General features: G+C 38.4%; 2 protein-coding genes across 4 annotated transcripts in view; one reads left to right on the top strand and one right to left on the bottom strand.

Moving 5' to 3' along the window:
- IFT140 (intraflagellar transport 140) overlaps positions 1-18,498 on the bottom strand; it is a 176,913-nt gene that overhangs the window by 27,789 nt on the left and 130,626 nt on the right. The window lies entirely within an intron of this gene.
- TMEM204 (transmembrane protein 204) overlaps positions 1-18,498 on the top strand; it is a 54,073-nt gene that overhangs the window by 1,136 nt on the left and 34,439 nt on the right. Inside the window, exon 2 of one of the 2 annotated variants that reach the window (XM_027862741.1) lies at positions 7,857-8,508. In XM_027862741.1, coding sequence (XP_027718542.1) covers positions 8,229-8,508 — 280 coding nt within the window. In that variant the 5' untranslated portion in view covers positions 7,857-8,228. Of the gene's footprint in view, positions 1-7,497; positions 8,509-18,498 lie in introns of those variants that run through there. The other variant, XM_027862740.1, reaches the window with a different exon arrangement.

The raw sequence follows: 18,498 nt of genomic DNA, 5'->3' as shown, positions 1-18,498 counted from the left end.
TTGACTTTGTAGGCCACTGAGATAAGTTTGGGAACACTTAAATGCTTTTAAAAAATGAAACTTATGAAAAAAATGAAACTAATGAAACTTAACCCTAGAATACTTATCTTTTTTACCTATCAGATTGATTCCATTGCTTGCATCTTAATTGGAGTATTCAAAAGAGACCCAATCATTACTGACTTTTATAGGAAGATCCTTACCACGTTTCTGTTGAGTTCAGAGGCAGTTAAGTGAAACAGTGCATAGAATATTGGACCTGAAGTCAGGAAGACCTGAGTCCAAGTCCAGCCTCAGATGCTCTGTGTGACCCTGGGCAAGTCACTTAACCTCTCTCAGACTCAGCTTCCTCCTCTGTAAAATGGGGATAATAATATCTACTTCCCAGGGTTGGTGTGAGGATCAAACGAGATAACACTTGTAAAGTGCTTTGTAAAACTTAAAGCACCATGAGTGCCAGCTGTTACTATTATTAGGTACATAGTACAGGTATTATTATCCCCATTTTGCAGAGGAGTAAACTGAGACTCAGAGAGATTAAATGACTTGACAATGGTCACAAATCTAGTAATTATTAGAGGTGAGATATGAAGTCTTTCACATTTCAAATCCAGAACTTTATCCACTATGGCCAAATTCCTCTATAGAGAGTTGGTAGATGGTTCAGAATTTCTTTTTTGGGGGGGGTGGGACAAGACTAGTGATTTAGTTGGTCCGGGGGCCACCTCTCATGCTGGCTCAAAAACTACATGCATTTAAAAATAGCCTAAAGACATAACACTCTTGAAGAAGATGGTTTCTATTAAGAATTGCATGAGTCTTATTCTTTAGATTACCCTGGGCAAGGAATTCTGTGCATTTCAATTTCCATCTTTATAAAATGGATAGAAAACCAAAGCTTGCTTTCTGCCTCTATTGGAGAGTTAAATATCTAGCAGAGACATTCTACTGAAATATCAACAAACAATGGGATATTGAGTCAATTTATGAAAGTCTGGTAATTTAGAATAATCCTTCTCTAAATCATGCCTTCATTGAAGCTTTATGAAACTTCTTCATATCCAATTAACATCATTAGACGATTTCAACTGGAAAGATATTATTTGTGGGAGACTTTTCAAGTCTTTTGCTAACCAAAAATCTTCTGGGTAGTGTGACAGATATACCAAAAGAGGAGGCCTTCTTTCCACTTACATTTGGGAAAGAACTTTTATGGTTTTTGGCCTTTTCCCTTTTTCAAAATTTGCCAAATACTAGAATCTAGTGAGCAGGGCATCACTTTTTCTAACATTTTGCATTAATTTTAACCCTATTTATAAGACAGCTTGAGATTCTGATAAGACGTGGTTGGGTGAATTTCTCCATAATAATTTGATCAGTTTACAAAACCACATTTATATGTTTTTAGGGATTCCCTTTGTTTTTTTTTTTTTATCATTTAGTTTGTTTCATGTATGGTTAAATTTGAAAACTACTCTAAAGAGCAGTCTGCCAATAACTTCAAAGTTAGAAGATCACTCCTCTCCACCTATATGTGGATCTCAGAAATGAACCAATCTGGGAGCAGCCAGAAGCTTCAAATTTACAGTGAAACCATTTGTATTTTCTAGGAAACATCGCATTATTATCATGATTCTGATTATTATTATTAGTAAGAGTAATAAAAATAATAATTCAGACTCTATTTCTACCAAGTGATTTGGGAGATCACTCTTATTTTTGGAGGGATTTCTCACTACCAAACCTTTAGAAATACTGTATGCATAAATGTGTAGAACTCCCAAGAGTCACTGCTTACTATATCACCACTGCCTTTATCTCCAATCGTTCAATACCTTTCTTTATACTGAGAAGGCTTTTTGGAGAAACCCTGACACTCGGAAAATCCCAAAGAAATTCATGTACTAGTAAAAGACTCTCCAGAATAAGGCTAAAAACGAATCACAGTTCACCATCTCTTCCACTGTGGTGTGCTGAAAGAATAAGGGGTAAGTTAAGTATATGTTGGGGGCTTATTATGAACACCTGTTGTCAAAATTTGCCAATTGAAATTCAGATCTACTACAAGCACTTAAGCAAGAAAAAGGAAAAGAGCTGAATCCTGGCATGGTACATACATCCTACAACATGATTCTTATGCTGACATGTCCACAGAACAGTCCTTCTACCAAGAGAAACTACCAGAGAAATCTATAAGAGTTATAAGGGACCAGAAAACCCTAAGCTTTTTGCTTGTTGTAGCAGATTCCAGAATGCTTTGCACTCTGAGAAGTTAGCAGCCCCTGTCTCCATCCAACTTTGGAGAATTTCCTGTTCTCTGTGCTTTTACTTGGAAAAAGAACTCACAGCTGCACTTCATCAAATCTGAACAGGGAATCTAATAAAAAGCAGATGGGACAGGAGAGGGCTAAGGCCCTAAAATGGATGTGGATGTTTCAGAAAGGAAAAATCCTGTGTGGAATACATTAGTAAGTCACAGAGGCCCTCTCTCCCAAGGCAAAGTGTGACTGGAGGACTAACTGCTTTACTGTAAGACTGCATATGAATTGTTGCCAAACCCTTCCATTCTTCTTTCCCTTACAAGCTATTCTCAGGATAATCAAGACTGTTCCAATTGTGCTATTAATATTGACTGTAAGTGCTTTAGATGGAATGCTACACAGTGGTATCCGGTTAACTAAAAAGTAAGATCTGTTTTTGTCTTCAGCTTCAACTGCTCAAAAATGAAAAGCAATTTGTCCTCTTCCTGTAAGAAAGGAACCTGTATTCTTAGAGCTAAGTCTTGTGCTAGTCCTTTAGTTCATGAATATCTATTAAAAGTTCTAATTTATTTATGCCTCTAAAGGGCCTTAACCCACAGACAAGGAAAAGTATCAAAGAACCATTAGCAGTTTTCATTGAACAAATCTCTTCCTTTCAAAGTGATGTCCCTCCTTATATATCTCAAGTGCTATATGTTAACTCACGTCTGATGCCTGATGCATCAATAGATTCTGGCTACACTTGAGATAGGAGCCATTGAGGTGCATGAAGGTGGATCTCACACTATTCGCCTGGAAGTAGACTACACATAGTTCTTGAGATGCTCTTAGCAGTTTATTGTGGAGATGTTCCCAGGTATATGTGTGCTTAGTGAATCTGCTTTGATTACTTTCATTTCCCAAAGGGGAAGGCTCAGTTCAAAACAATAATCATTCTCTGTGACTTAGTGACTTAGAACCTACTAACTAAATCTTACATTTTCCAATGGGTCTTTCTTCCTATTCTGATAGGATGGATGCCTATAACTCAAAGTGATTTTTTTTTTTTTAGAATTTAGTGTGAATAGAGATGCTGTTTGGTTTTTTTTTTTTAATTTATGAAAGAGTCTGAGGCCCAGAGCTTGTCTCATTCAATTTCAGAAGAATTCATACCATCCTATCATCACACATTCCCTCAAACCATGCCCCCCCTGAAATTCTCCCACTCCCCCTATCCCCCGCAAAATAATTCACTCTAAAGGGGTAGACAAATCTTAGCTGACAAGGTAAAGCAAGCTTACCATCTGTTAAAAGAGAACATTCCAGGAATACTTAGTGCCCCCAGGGAAAATAGGGTGAGCAAATGTTTGTCTCCTAACTGGAAAATCTCATCTGTTTCAGGGTTAGAATAATTACTTAGTCTAAACAGATGAACCTTGGGCTGGGCCCCAAAGGCACAGACATCAGCAGCCCCACCCCTTCTTCACTGCCACCATTCTTGAAAAACTGTAAGGAATGGAAAAATGATGGAATGGCACAACTGCAGATGCTGCTACTTCCCAGGGAAATTCAGAATATTTACTCTTACTTTTCAAACTTGTGAGTGTTTGTTTCCCTTGGAAATTAGTCAAACCCAAAGAGTCATTATCTGCCTCAGCAATGGTAGGAAAATCCAATTCTAAATTAAAATTTCTGAACTAACAGTGTTTGAAGACTTCTTGACATAGTTACCCCAAAGTAGGGGATAAGAGTGGTGGACACTTCAGGTTAATAACTCTGAACTTGATAAACTTGCTTATCTGCTAAGTTGTCTGATGATGACGTATAGAAGCAGATATAGGTGTCATACAAAATACTGCATAGTATAGATTTCATCAAATTGACAAAAGTGTGTTACAAATGCTTGATAAAGTCGCTCTACTCTTTTTACATGTGGTTTGTAACCATACTGGCAAATGAGAGAGCTATAATAGATAGAGTGCATCTGGAAGTCATCTAGGCATTTCACAAAGTTTCTCAGGAAAAGATAGAGAGCTATAGATTAGGTGGTACAGTAGGGTTGATTTAGAACTGATTCAAAGGCTAGACCCAAAGAATTATTGATTGATTGATGGAGGGATGTCATCTAGGGGAGTGGGCCTCTAATGGTGTGCCCCCAGTGATACGCTCTGCCTTTCTGTTCAATATTTTTATTAATCACTCAGATGAAGGCATAGATGGCATGTCAAATTTGTAGATGACCATGCTTGAACGGATAGCTAACACAGAATTCTGTGTTTACAGAATTCTGGGTGACAGAATCAAGACCCAAAAAGATCTCAACAGATTAGAACATTAGGCTGAATTTTGAAAAATTAAATCAAATGTAGACAAAGGTGAAGTCTTAGAATTGGGTTAAATCAACCAATAAATAAGCATTAACTAGGTGCTTATTATATGCCCAGTCACTCCGCTGAGGATTGGGGATACATATACAAAAGCAAAACAGATTCTGCCCTCAAAGAACTTACATTCAATTGAGAGATAAAATATGTAAACATATAAGTATGTGTAAGTTTACATATACATACACACATATGCAAATGAAAACAAAGTAGTTGGGATTAGGGAGGGAATCAGGAAGGGCTCCATGTAAAAGGTAGCCCCTGAATTGATTCTTCTTTTTTTTTTTTTGGTGAGGCAATTGGGGTTAAGTGATTTGCCTGGAGTCACACAGCTAGTAAGTGTCATGTGTCTGAGGCCGGAATTGAACTCAGGTCTTCCTGACTCCTAGACCGATGCTCTATCCACTGTGCCACCCGTCTACCCCCTTCAGTTGATTCATAAAGGAAAGAAAGGAGACTAAGAGACAAAGATGAAGAGAGGAGTATATTTCAGGCCTAGGGGGCAGCCAGAGCAAAGTTCAGAGGGGAGAGATGGAATGACCCGTGTGAGGAACAATAAACAGTTTGGGTAGACCATGTATAATGACGCTGGAAAAGTAGGTTGGGGCCAGGTTTTGAAGGGTTTTAAAAGTCAGGCAGGCATTTTTATTTTATCCTAAAGTCAGTAAGGAGCCATTGGAGTTCATTGAGTAAGAAGGTGATATGATCAGCCCTATGCTTTGGGAAAACCAGTCTGGAGGCTGGAGAGAGAATGGATTGGAGGGGGAAAGACTTGAGGTAAATTGGTAAGGAAGTCAACTATAAGGCTACTGCAATAGTCCAGTAGAGAGGTAATGAGGATATAAATTATCATGGTGGCTAGGGTGTGAATGGACAGGAGGGGTATGAAATGTAAAACAGGCAGCTCATGACATCAGCCTAGGTCTCAGCAGAGAAATTAGGGCTGTATATGTATATGTATATGTACACACACACATATATGCATGTATGTGTATGTGTGTAGAGAAGGACAGTCATGTGGAAAAAGAATTAGGCTTATTTTGTTTGCCCCAGAGGTCAGAACCAGGATCATTAGATAGGAGCTGTAGAAACATAGGTTTCAACTCAATAATAGGAAAAAACTTCCTAATGATTAGAATCATCCAAGGGAAAAATGGGCTGCATCAGGAGACACTGAGTTTCCCATCACTAGCAGAAGTTAGAAGACCACTTGCTAGAGACGTTATAAAAGAAATTCCTATTCAAATATAAGATGAGGTCTGAGGTCCCTTGTAATTAATTCTGAGATGCTGTAAATATGCTTTTAAAATTTTCACTTCAATCAAACACATATTTATTACTGTTGATCTGATCTACAATGAGACTCTGAGTCTGTGAAATATATATAAAATTTTGTGGATAGAAGGAATGATTCCATTTAATTCTTATTTGAGTCTGGGAGGTGGACTCTGTCCTATTATCATTTCTATCGTCAATGTAAGGTGACCCAGAACTAGTTATATGTAAGGCTTATAAATCTATGCTAATGATATTTCTTATGATCACGGTCATGGTGTCACCAGAACTTATGCTCTGAGAGGAAATGCAGACTAATGGAAAGAGAATTGGAACTGGGAAGAGAAGTTGTGAGATGCAGGTTCTGTCCTAGTACTGTCACAAATGAGGAACATGACCTTGGGCAAATCAGTTGACTTCTCTGTGACTTAGTTTTTCAGCTGCCAAACAAGATTGTTGGAAGGACCAAATAGACAATGTAAAGCAGGGGTGTCAAACTCAAATAGAAACATATCCCTGCAGGCTCCATATTCACTTAAAAAACTATAAATTCACATTATCTATATTGTATTGTGTTGTTTTTATTTAGTTTGTTAAACATTTCCAAATTACATTTCAATCTGGTTCAGCAGCACTAGGAGTTTTGGTGGACACCTCCTAAGTAAAGCACTTCAAAAAATAGAAAATGGTACATAAAATAAGCAATTACTATTTTTGTTATTGTCATATATGATTTGAAGGGTTATTTTTGTTATCATCATCATCATTACTATTATATTTGTACTATTTTCTGTGCTATACTTGGGCCTATATAATTATTGTTCCAAGAACCATTAATAAGATTCATTTATCTCTATCCACTCACCAATTCATTCATTTATTGTTTTTTATTCAGCACTCAACTCTACATCATTTAACTTGTGGCCATGTGGGTAAGTGGTCCACAGAGTAAGATAATCAGGAATGAGGATGTTTCAGTCATGTAAAGCTGATAGAGCAGCCTCCAAAAGTATCTTATTCACAGCATAGCATTTTGTCCACCTGCTTTCAGGAAGACTATCCCAAGGACTTGGGATGAAAATGACATACGTAGTCATTTCCCCTTGGTTTTGGCAAGGGTGACAATACCTATGTGCCACAGTAAGCATTAGCGTGCTTGGTAGCAGTGACAGTCTGTGTGCTAGAGGGACGAATGATAGATGGCAAATAGGGCACTGGGCCTGTGGCGATTCTCCGGCTTTCTTAAGATGTCAGTTGCTACACTTGAGTCTCTGGAAGTCTCATTGCTGACTGAAGAAGTGCTAGCACGTGTCTTTGGTACCAATCCAATAACTGGGGACTGGATTGATAGGTTTCAAGAGAAAATGAATCAGGCTGTTTTGTTCCACAACATCCCTGGCCTTTCCTTTTTGGAAAGGAAGGTGTGGAGAGGGAGCAGTGAAAGGAGGTGGGTTTGGGAGTAAGACTTTAGAAGTCTCCCCAGTCTTTTCCTTTCAGGAAACACATCCTGTTAGTGTCTGGCTGCTGTGGCAGTGCCTCTGTTTGTTGCGATTGGCTACGCCCTCTAGCTCACCAAAAACAGCCTCAAAAACAACCATTTCCTTTTTGCTGAAAGACAGGGGGAAAAGACCATATGCACACTTCCCTGCAGCCGAATCCCTACTTTTCAGTATCTGCTCCTGGCTGCTGGGACACTGGGCAAGAAGCCCGGGCAGGGAGAGCTTTAGCCACTCAAAGCCCATGTCCTTGCTTCATTACACTCCTGCTCTGGGGTGTGCGCTTTAACTACTACCAGTTTTATTTATCCGGTTAAAGTGGATCAGGGTCGTGTAGTATTGGAAAAGGAGTTTCCAATCTGCTTTTCTGCCTCTGAAGAGATCCCCTGTTTCCTGTATTTCCTGCACTGTGGAAGACCGAGACATTTGGCTAACGCATATTTGATACTCTTTCCCCCCAGGAAGACCATAAGCTCAAGATTCTGGATCCACTGTGGGGGCACCTTGGTCTTCAAGGGATGGGCCTTTCTGCAGCCTGGTTCAGCACAGGACTGGCACTACTCAAAGTGCAGGCGGGAGGATAAGGCTGCGTCGCCAGAACGGTCCTACACCCTGGACTTCTTCTATGGAATATTCCCATTTACCTCAGAATGTGCTAATTTGCCTGGTTGGAGTTGACTTGGAAGCTGACTTTGAGAATGAACGGTGATGTTCTCTAGCCACCCCTAACACTATCTGGTGGCTCTTTCACTTCCAGTTCTTTTTCAATGTGCCACAGCTGGCCGAGCCCTTGGATCTTCTGCAAATAGACTGAGGGTAACTGACTGTCAGATATGACTGTCCAGAAACTGGTGGCCACAGCTGTATTAGTGGCCCTAGTCTCACTAATTCTCAATAATGCAGCAGCCTTCACTCCCAACTGGGTGTACCAGACCCTGGAGGATGGGCGCAAGCGAAGTGTGGGACTGTGGAAGATATGCTGGCTGGCAGATAAGGGCAAAGGAGGGGCAGGCAGTGGAACCCGAAATGGGCAAGGGGAAGATCGGGACTGTGAAGCTCTGAGCTGGGGGTCAGATTCAGCAGGATTCCAGGAATCGCGAAGTACCGTCAAATGTAAGTCTGCTGTTCACTTTTCCAGTTTTTTTGCCTAATGGAATAGAACCGTATATGGGTAGGTGGCAAAAGTGAAATGCTCAGCTGTTGATGCAGCCTCTGGCCATCAGGGAGTGCAACTGAGTAAAAGTAGCCACCATGGAATATGCCTGATGATCACAGCTACACACAACAAGGGGAAGTACTTCACTCATTTGGAGGAAACTCACCCAAATATTAAAACCATTAGTAGAGATATCTACCCTTCCGGCCAATCCACCCTATACTCGTTTCATCTTCAACATATTTTATGCAAGTAATAAGGTTTAAGACTAAAAACGGAACAAAAGATATAAAGAATTTAGGGTGTTTTTTTTCTTTTATTGATCTGTAGTGTTAGTTTTGGTGTTAAAAACATAAAATGTCCTACTGACAGAATCAGAAACCCCCCCCCTTTTTTTGTTAAAAAGGTCAGAAGTTGTACAAAAGTTTCAATATTTTAATAATATGCAAGTAAAAATAAAAATAGTATATTTCAAAAAATATTCAATTAATAATTTGTTTTCCTAGTTTTACAGGGTCTCTACAGAACATAAGAGACACAAAGTAGAGAGGCAGAAAAGCTAGTCAGCAAGGACTGAGTTTTGGAGTTAAGTGGCAGAAGAGGACCAGGATGATATGAATAACTGATAGAGAGGCAACACAGATTAGAGAATACTGGTCCAAAGGTAGGAGAGCAGGACTCTTAGCTTTGTTCCTAAATAATTATACTTGGCTATGGGCTGTTAGGCAAATTACTTTTCTGTATGTTTTTTTTTTTTTTTTCCCACTCAGAGAATTTAGGAAAATTAATTGGATTTAAAAATTTGTAAAGTATTTTGAACATACTAAGAGGGGTTACGTAAGTAAAAAAGTCTATCAGCTACCTTACTCACAATTTTAATTTTATTAAAAAATCTTTCTCCCAGAGTTACCTTCTGTCACCCTTGCGATTTACAAACGCAGTGAGTATGATTCATTTGGAAAAAGTTTGACTAAATATCCTTATCACAGGGATCATCTTTAAAAATCAAAATTTTAAAATGTCAAATGAAATCTTTAAGTTTAAGATTTTCTCCATCTATTAGGTTTATAAATATACTTTAAAAAGGAAATGTAAAGCTCATATAATGACTTTTATAACATGTTTTAGACCTTTTTCTAAAAAAAGTCCTTAAATAATTCTGTTCAGTTTTCCATTTTTTGTTAAGTTTAATTTAGGTTGCACTTACATCCTAAGAGAGTTATAGATAGAAAATTCTTTTGAAAACAATACAGTTAGAGAGGAAATTATTTCTACAAATCAGACAAAGACACTCACACTTTAAAACCCCACAGTATGTAAGCAGGATGTTCCACATGTTTTCTAGTATTATTTAATTTTCATGTATGTCTTTTTTCCCCAACCAGATCGCAAACTCCATATAAGCAGGGATTATAGATGATGCTATGTACATAAGTGTTCAATACTTTTTTGTTAAATGAATTAATTGCCAAATAAGGTTTTCAAGGAAAATTTCAATCTGGTTAACTTCAGATGAATGAAATTCACAAATACAGGCTGAATTTTAAAAATGTATATATTTAGCAGATAATTCTTTCTTCTACAAAGTTCATGTTAGAAAGGGGGCTTTCTTGAGATTGAGACTCTTGTTGTTTGAACTAATTATAACAATAATAAGAAATTAGCATTAAAGAACATCGCAGACTCCAATTGGTTTTAAGTTTTAGCAAAAAGTCATGTTTCTAGGGATTTAGCAGTCTAGGAACAGTGATTGATTTGAATCTTATTTTGTTTATCAAATGCAAAAATAACCATAAGCTATCTCCCTAAAATGTACAATAAACCCACATATAGAGAGCCATATTAAATTCATGATAATTCTGACATGATTAATATCAATCCACACTAATCTCCCAGTACAGGTTAGTATGACTAGAATGGCTTATTAAATGTATGATTTGTGAACACACAGAAAGTGAATTGGTAATCACTTAGTGGCAGCGTGGGTTCATTAAGAGCTTGCCAGATCATAGAATCATGAAACTAGAGATGGAAGACACATGAAAGATCATCTAGTCCAACCCCGCATGTTACAGATAAGGAAAATGGGGTCCAGTGAGACGAACTCACTTGTCCAAGCTAGGATCCAAACTCTCGTTTTGTGCCTAAAAGGTCAGCATTCTTTCTACTGCATCTCACTGAAGAATTTTACCTTTTTTTTCTTTAGAATAACTAGACCATTAGATCAAGGAACTTTATAAATAGAAAATCTCTAGATTTCAGCAAGGCATTTGATGATGTTTCTCATCATATCCTTGTGCATAAGAAGAGGATAGTTAGGTGGATTCAGAACTGGCTAAATGGTTAGATCCTAAGAAAGGTGATTAACAGATTGATTGGAGGAGACTAGTAGGGTCCCAGAGGATTCTATACTTGATCTTGTTCTTTTCAATGACTTGGGCTAAGGCTTAGATACAATGCTTAGCAAATTTGCAAATGACCATAGGTGGGAAGGATAGCTTATATGTTGTATGACAAAATTTGGGATCCAAAAAAATCTCAATAGGTTGGAATGATGAGCAGAATCATAAAGGATGACATTTTATAGTGTAAAAATACAGGATGGTGGGGGTATGGGGAAAAAAAGTACTTCATGTTTTCTGGAAGCTCAATATGAGTTAATAAATGAGTCAATAATGTTCAATGATTATTGCGACCCCCCAATATAACAAATGAAAAACAATGTTACATTAGGCATAATTAACATAAGCATATCGTTTGAAGCAAGGGAAATAATAGTTCTGCTCTACTCATCTGTAGTTGCGCTCCCTTCTGGGTACCCCATTTTAAGAGAGACATTTAAGAGCTGGAAGTTCACAGGATCAGAGAGACCTTAGAGGCTAGATATATCTAGCTCTGTTCCATTATTTTATATATAAGAACACTGAAGCCCAGAAGGGCTAATTGATTTGTCCAAAGTCATAGCGGCAGGACATGCTGTATTAGGCTGTTCAAAGATATTCAAAGGAAAGCAATCAAGATGGTTAGGAGGAAACAAAACTATGTCATATAGGACATAATCATTTTAATAGATATATGGGCTATGTGAAAGCCCATCTCTCTCTCTCTCCCTCTCTCCTATTCTCCAGTCCTACATCATCAATTGCCTGCTGGACATCTCCACTTGGATGTTCAATTGCCATCTCAAATCAACAAACTGAAAGAGAACTCATTATTTTCCCCCTAAACTACATCCCTTTTTCTAACTTCCCTTTTTCTTTTGAAGGCACTACCATCTTCCCAGTTTCCTGGTTCATAACCTTGGAATCATTTTCAAATATTCCCTCTCCCTTTCCCCAACCAATCGTTTGCCAAGTCTTATCAATTCTACCTCTCTATAACATCTCTTGCATCTGTCTCCTTCTTTCCACTCAGACAGAAACCATCCTAATTCAGGTCCTGGCCACTCTTCATCTGAATTATTGTAATGGTCTTCCAAGGTCTCCCTACCTCAAATCTCCACACTCCACACAGTTGCCAGACTGGTGTTTGCCAGCACAGTTCTGACCATATCACTCCTCTGCTCAAAAAGCCTCAGCTGCTTCCTATTGCTTTGAGAATGGAATACAAACTCCTATGTTTGGCATTTAAGGCCTGTTATAAGCTAGCTCCAATCTGTTACTCCAGACTTATTTCCTGTTGTCCCCCTACCCACTCTATGTTCTAGCCAATCTGGCTTCACTGGTGAGGCCCATAAAGTATGGTCCACCTCTTGCCTCCATGCCTCTCTGCAAAGGCTGCCTCCCATGCCTGTGATGTTCTACCTCTTCATCTCCATCTCTTGGAATCCTAGCTCCTTACAAGTCTCAGCTTGTGCCAGCTCCTCCACAAGGTCCTTCCTTGAATCCTCCGCTGGTTGGCACTTCTGATCTACCCTCTCCCCACCCCCTCCTGGAAAGACTTTACAGCGTTCTTCACATATTTGTGCTTACTTATTTGTGTACCTGTTATTTCCCCCCAGAGAATGTAAGCTTATTGCCTAGCAAGGAAGAGGCACCTAAATGCCTGTTGAATTGAGCTGAATAGAAGGAGCAGGAGATTTACTCTGCATGGCTCCACTGGTCCTAACTGAGACCAGTGTCACAGGGATGCAGTCATATCAATACAAAAAGAATCTGAAAACAAGTAGAGCTGTATGAAACTAGAAAAATTTGCCTTGTGAGGTAGTGAGTTTCTATCACTGTACTTTTTTTAGTAGAGGCTAGAAGACCTCTAAAATTCCTTTTAATTTTATCATACTGCTTCAAGGCTACCACACTTTGACCTTTTCCAGATAGAGGGCAAGAACACAGGAGGCAGAGTTCTGCTGAGGGCACAGACAGAAACTACTAGAATGTAAAAAAGTTATATATTTCTAGCTATTTGATCCTTACTACTAAATGGCCAATCTTATAGCTAGAAATACAACACACAGGAATTTCAGCATATGTAGCCCACATTAACAGGGATGGGAGAGAAGAAAAAAAAAGAGAATGTCAAAATATTGGATTTAATCCAGTAATCAGATCTAAAGAAAAGAAGCTGTGTGGCATAGTAGAAAGAATGTCAGCTCTAGAGCCAAAAGACCTTAGTTCAAAAATTCTGACTTCTCTACTTACCATGTGACTTTGAGCACATTGTTTAACTTTTCTGGGCCCTCAGCTTTCTCACCTGTAAAATGATGGGGCAGCACAGATGATCTCTACAGAACCGTCAAGCACTAAATTTATGACCCTGTAGGTTATGGAATAGGAAAAGCAAGACAGAAGCTGAGCAAACACTATACAAACTTGTCAGATTTTAGTTATATCTCCAAATTGGCTTACTTAGTGGAATCCTTCACTGGCTAGTTGTTATACTGTGACTAAAAGCAATTTAAGAACGAAATAGGTGGCATTAATTTGTGGGAAGAAGACACAGTGGAATATGGCGCAGATTCATGAAATAGTAAGACATTGGCTGGTTTTGGCCGCCAACCAAACTGAACTAAGAACTAAACCCAACATATCTGGATTTGAGTCTTATCAGAGACCACAGGAAGTCACTTAACCTAAATAAAACCTCAATTTCTACATTTGTAAAATTGGATAATACTAGCAATACTTTGTTGTGAGGAAATTATTCTACAACCTATAAACTGATATTATATGTAATGAATGTGACAAAGTAGAGTTACAAACTTGATAAATTAGAGATTAATTACTTTATTAAAAGATTCACCATAAAATTCTTTTGAGATCTCCCCCGTTTCATATAAAATATGGTGTATACAGAATGCTGTGTAGCTAAATAATGGCCACATTCTGCCCCACGGAAGAGTTGAGAAACTGCACCTCCTTCCCTTCACTCTAGAGGGAGCGGCTCTGAACATGGAATTCTGATATAGTTTCAGACACAACTGTTGTGTTGGCTTGTCTTGCTGAGTTACTTTTTTTTATCTTTCTTTTTTCAATCTTATTACAAGGGATGACCATGGGTAGAGGAAGGAGGGGAGAAGATAAATTTGGAAAGGAATGCAATATAAAAATTAAAGGCATCAATAAAAATAAGGTAAAAATTATTTACATTTAACTTTTCTAGAATATATCTATTTTTTAAAACTAGTACATCAGCATTGGTGTATAAGATAAACCAGTTACCTTCTATCACTTTGCAAATAATATACAACCATCTTGTTTGTACCTGTATCATCATTAGTGTAGTATGAAGATTCTCATAAGAAGATAAAAAGATTATTTTACCAGTACATTTCCCATTTCACAAATATCATCTGTGGCATAGTTTCAGCTTGAGAAGTATAGTTGTAGTTCCCTTTCACATCATTCAAAAGGCAGAACAAAAACTCAGAGCTATACTGACTACTCCCTCCACTAAAGCATAACTCGTGTTGATTTCCAATTCTCCCCAGGCTTGTTCTTTATTTTAAATTATTTTAGGGAGGCTTGGCTTCCATAACTGGTCCTGCTCTACCTATGGAACTTGATTTTCCCAACTCACATCTTCTATTCTAGTCAGAATAGTCTCTTTTTCCCACACAGTGGGACATCTATTAATCACAGAAATAAGTTACTTATTTTGTATGTGCTTTGCACAAGCTGCTCTCTCAGTATGAAAAGCTCTCTCCTCCCTTAAAACTTATCCAGTTCTCTGCCTTCTGTAAGGTCCAGCTCACACAGATCAAAGCCTACCTCCTACAGAATTCCTCAATGACTTCTGACCCCCAGATATCCCAGCCTTCTTGGAGCTTCCTTGGCATCTGGGGGCTTCATATCACTTAGCATTTGACTGCAAAAGTGCTACATCCAGCAGCTCCATAATGAAGATCTACAGCACACTTGTGGTTTAGAATTTTTGTTTTTTAACTAGGAAGGTACAGTCAGAATGCTGTTGTTTTGAATCCATTCTAGCAATTTTCTAATGAATTTTAGAAGCTTTGCTATTTCCAATCACCTCCTGAGACTACTACCAAAAAAATGTTGGTGGTATTTTACTCTCTACCATATGAACCTTTACCTAGTGTTTGCCCTCTATTTTCTCTTTATGCTTTCTCCATTCTGTTTCTATTTACCCTCTCTGTGTTTTTTCCCCCTTGGCTTTCCTTTTTCTCTGCCTGTGTCTTCTTCAGTCCACCAGAGGGACTCAGTGCTCCTCACAGGTATTACTTTTTCTTTTTTCAGTTTACAAAGTATTTTTTTTTTCATTTCCATAAGCTTTTGAGTTTTAAATTTTTCTCCCCTTACCCCCTCCCTCCCCAAGACAGTGTGCAATCTGATATAGACTATACATATACATTCCTATTAAACATATTTTAACATTAGTCATGTTATAAGGAAGAATTAGAACCAATAGAAGGAACCACAAGAAAGAGGAAACAAAACAAAACAGAAGAAAAAAAATAGCAAATAGTATGCTTCAATCTATATTCAAACTCCATAGTTTGTTCTTTGGATGTGGATAGCATTTTCCATCATGAGACTTTTGGAGATGTCTTAGATCCTTGCATTGCTGAGAAGGGCTAAGTCCATCAAAGTTAGTCATTGCACAACGTGGCTGTTATTGTGTACAACGTTCTCTTGCTTCTGCTCACTTCACTCAGCATCAGTCCATACAAGTCTTTTCAGTTTTTTCTGAAGTCTGCCTGCTCGTCATTTCTTATAGCACAATAGTATTCCATTACATTCATATATCATAACTTGTTCAGCCATTCCCCAATTGATGGGCATCCCTTCAATTTCTAATTCTTTGCCACCACAAAAAAGCTGCTATAAATATTTTTGTACATGTGTACATTTTCGTACATTTTTATGATCTCTTTGGGATACAGCCCTAGAAGGGCTATTGCTGAGCCAAAGGGTATGTATTTTTATAGCCGTTTGGGCACAGTTCCAAATTGCTCTCCAAAATGGTTGAATCATTTCACAACTCCACCAACAATGCATTAGTGTTCCAATTTTTCCACATCTCCAACACTGTACAAAGTATTTTTTTAAAAATTGTAGTGAAATTTTATTTTTTTTTCAATCAATGAAAATCTGCCTCCTCTCCCTCCCCACTGAAAAAGAAAGAAAAATGAAACCCTTTTCACAAGTGCTACTTAGTTATAAGTACTGGAACTTTGTGATAAAGAGCTGGTTGGCATCTATACTGAAGTTAGTCAAAGAAAACAAGAAAGGACAATGAAGGGATTTAGAAAGAGAACAAAGAAATAAATTTGATAAGCTGACTAATGTGAGTTCTTACTATTATAAGCAACTGGCCTAAAAAACTCATATCCAAATTCAATTCAACATTTATTAATCATCTATCATGCACCAGAGACTGAGTGTATATGGATATGCAGTTTCTACTCTTAAGGAACTACTACTTTCTACTCTTAAGTCTACTAAGAGGGATGGAACATGTACCCAAATAAGTATAAGTGTGATGGGGCAAAGGAGAAAGCACACTTAGCAAGGTGTGCTAAGAAAATTTGAGGAAGGAAAGAACACTTTCAGCTGGAGACATACAAGAGGGCTTCAAGGATGACATAGTATCTCGGCTGTCTTGAAGAAAAAAAGGATTTCAACAGGCAGAAATGAAGGAGTCTATTCTAGGCATGAAAGCAACAGAGGGTTGTTTAAACTGGTGCTCATGACTACAATAGAGAGGGCTTGCAGGGAAAGAGCCTGGAAAGACAGGCTTCAAATAGGAAATAGAGGAAAGCTTTAGATGCCAGCCTATGGAATTTGCATTTTATCCTATAGGCAATAGTGAGTATCTACTGAAAGGAGTTGGGTACAGTGTTGACCTATTCAAATAGGACTTGTTTCAGAAGAAAGAAGGGTTATTTGCTGTATCTTATTTTAATCACAAATAATCTGCTCTCAATTGCAGCCTTTTTTTTAGAATTTTTTGTCATAATAAGACACCTTAGCATGGTCAAATGAATAATTTAAATAGCATAAAATGGAATCCAGTGCAAACAGCACATGACAAAGACTAACACACCAAAAAGGGATATTCCTATATAAGTTGACAACAGTTAAGATTTCACTTCACTTGAATTGAACAAATATTCACTGAGGTCCTATGCTCTACACATAGTAGGTAATCAATAAATTCACATGTATATATGTAATATACATGTCTATATCTAGGTTATCTCTAGTGTGAGTGATACAAAAATGGGTAAGAATAGGTCCCTGCCCTTAGGAAGCTTACAATCTAGGAGAGGCAATAAAACAAAGCCACAATTAGAATACAATTCAAAATATAAGCAGTAGAAAATTCTATCTGACTTCTGAGGAGAAAGAGTGTGAGACAGAGAGAGAAAGAGAGAGAGAGAGAAAGAAAGAAAGAGATGGGAGGAGAGAGAGATGAGAGACAGACAGGCAGACAGAGACAGAGAGAAAGAGATGAGAGAGACAGAGAGATGAGAGAGAGGGAGAGAGAATGAGGGGGGGAAGAGATGGGGGGAGACAGAGAAGGAGGGGGGAGAGACAGAGAAGAAAGAGAGGAGAAAGAGAGAGATAGAGAGAGAGAGAGACGTAAGAGAGAAAGAAAGCATCTAGTTGGGGGGGAGGGGAATCAACTCAAGAAACATTTATTAAGCATCTCCCTTGCTTGCTCAGAGTCTGAGCAGCTGAGCACCAAGGCTGAAGCTGCTAATATTTAATAACCCTAGGCCAGGACACCCCCTTGATCCCAGTAATCAGTAGAGTAACTGTACCTTAGAAACTGGCTTCTGTGACAGTGTTTTGAGAATGGAGCATGAACAGAGGGTTATTGTGGTTTGAGTGACTGAGCTGATGTAGAAAATGGTGGTAGGAGAGAAAGGGTGAGATTACAGTGTGCTGCCAATGAGTGGGGCCATGTTTTGTTTCAGATCTCTGGCAGTTCGAGGACATGTTTGAGTATGGATGCCCAGTAGTTTGGTACATGTGCTGATGGAGAAATCTCAGTATGTATATTGAGAGGGTTGGGTTTGCCCTAACAAGAACTTTGATTTTAGGAAATATGTAAGAATTAAAGCAGAATGGAGACAGTCTTTGGCAAGATTGAGTTGAGTGCATGAAGATCTCAGTGCCCTTTCCACAGAGCAACTGAAGTTCTAGGAACAGTGATGGAAGGGTCCAGTCAGGTGTGTTGGGGTGCTGAGATCACAGTTGCCTTTGCACATGAGAGTGTTCAGGGGTGGACAGGGAGGTACACAAGCAAACCTAGAACATTAGAGTGTGAGTGGTCTGACAGACTGACCGCATGGGCCTTATAATCCACTAAGTATAATATAAACAGATTAAGTGCCTAACTTGAGATAAGCAATTGTTTGACAGGTGAGATAAAGGTGTTCTAAGCACTAGGAAAAAAATGAGCAAGAGCGAAGAAAGCCTTTATACCAATGGCAATACATCTAGGTGGAAATGTCTGGCATATAGTTAGATACAGACAAC

The sequence above is a fragment of the Vombatus ursinus genome, unplaced genomic scaffold (genome assembly GCF_900497805.2).
Source record: "Vombatus ursinus unplaced genomic scaffold, bare-nosed wombat genome assembly UNPS02014770.1, whole genome shotgun sequence".
NCBI classification, from domain to species: domain Eukaryota; kingdom Metazoa; phylum Chordata; class Mammalia; order Diprotodontia; family Vombatidae; genus Vombatus; species Vombatus ursinus.
Note: the sequence above shows the minus strand (reverse complement) of the source record. Positions and strands in the feature narration are given on the sequence as shown.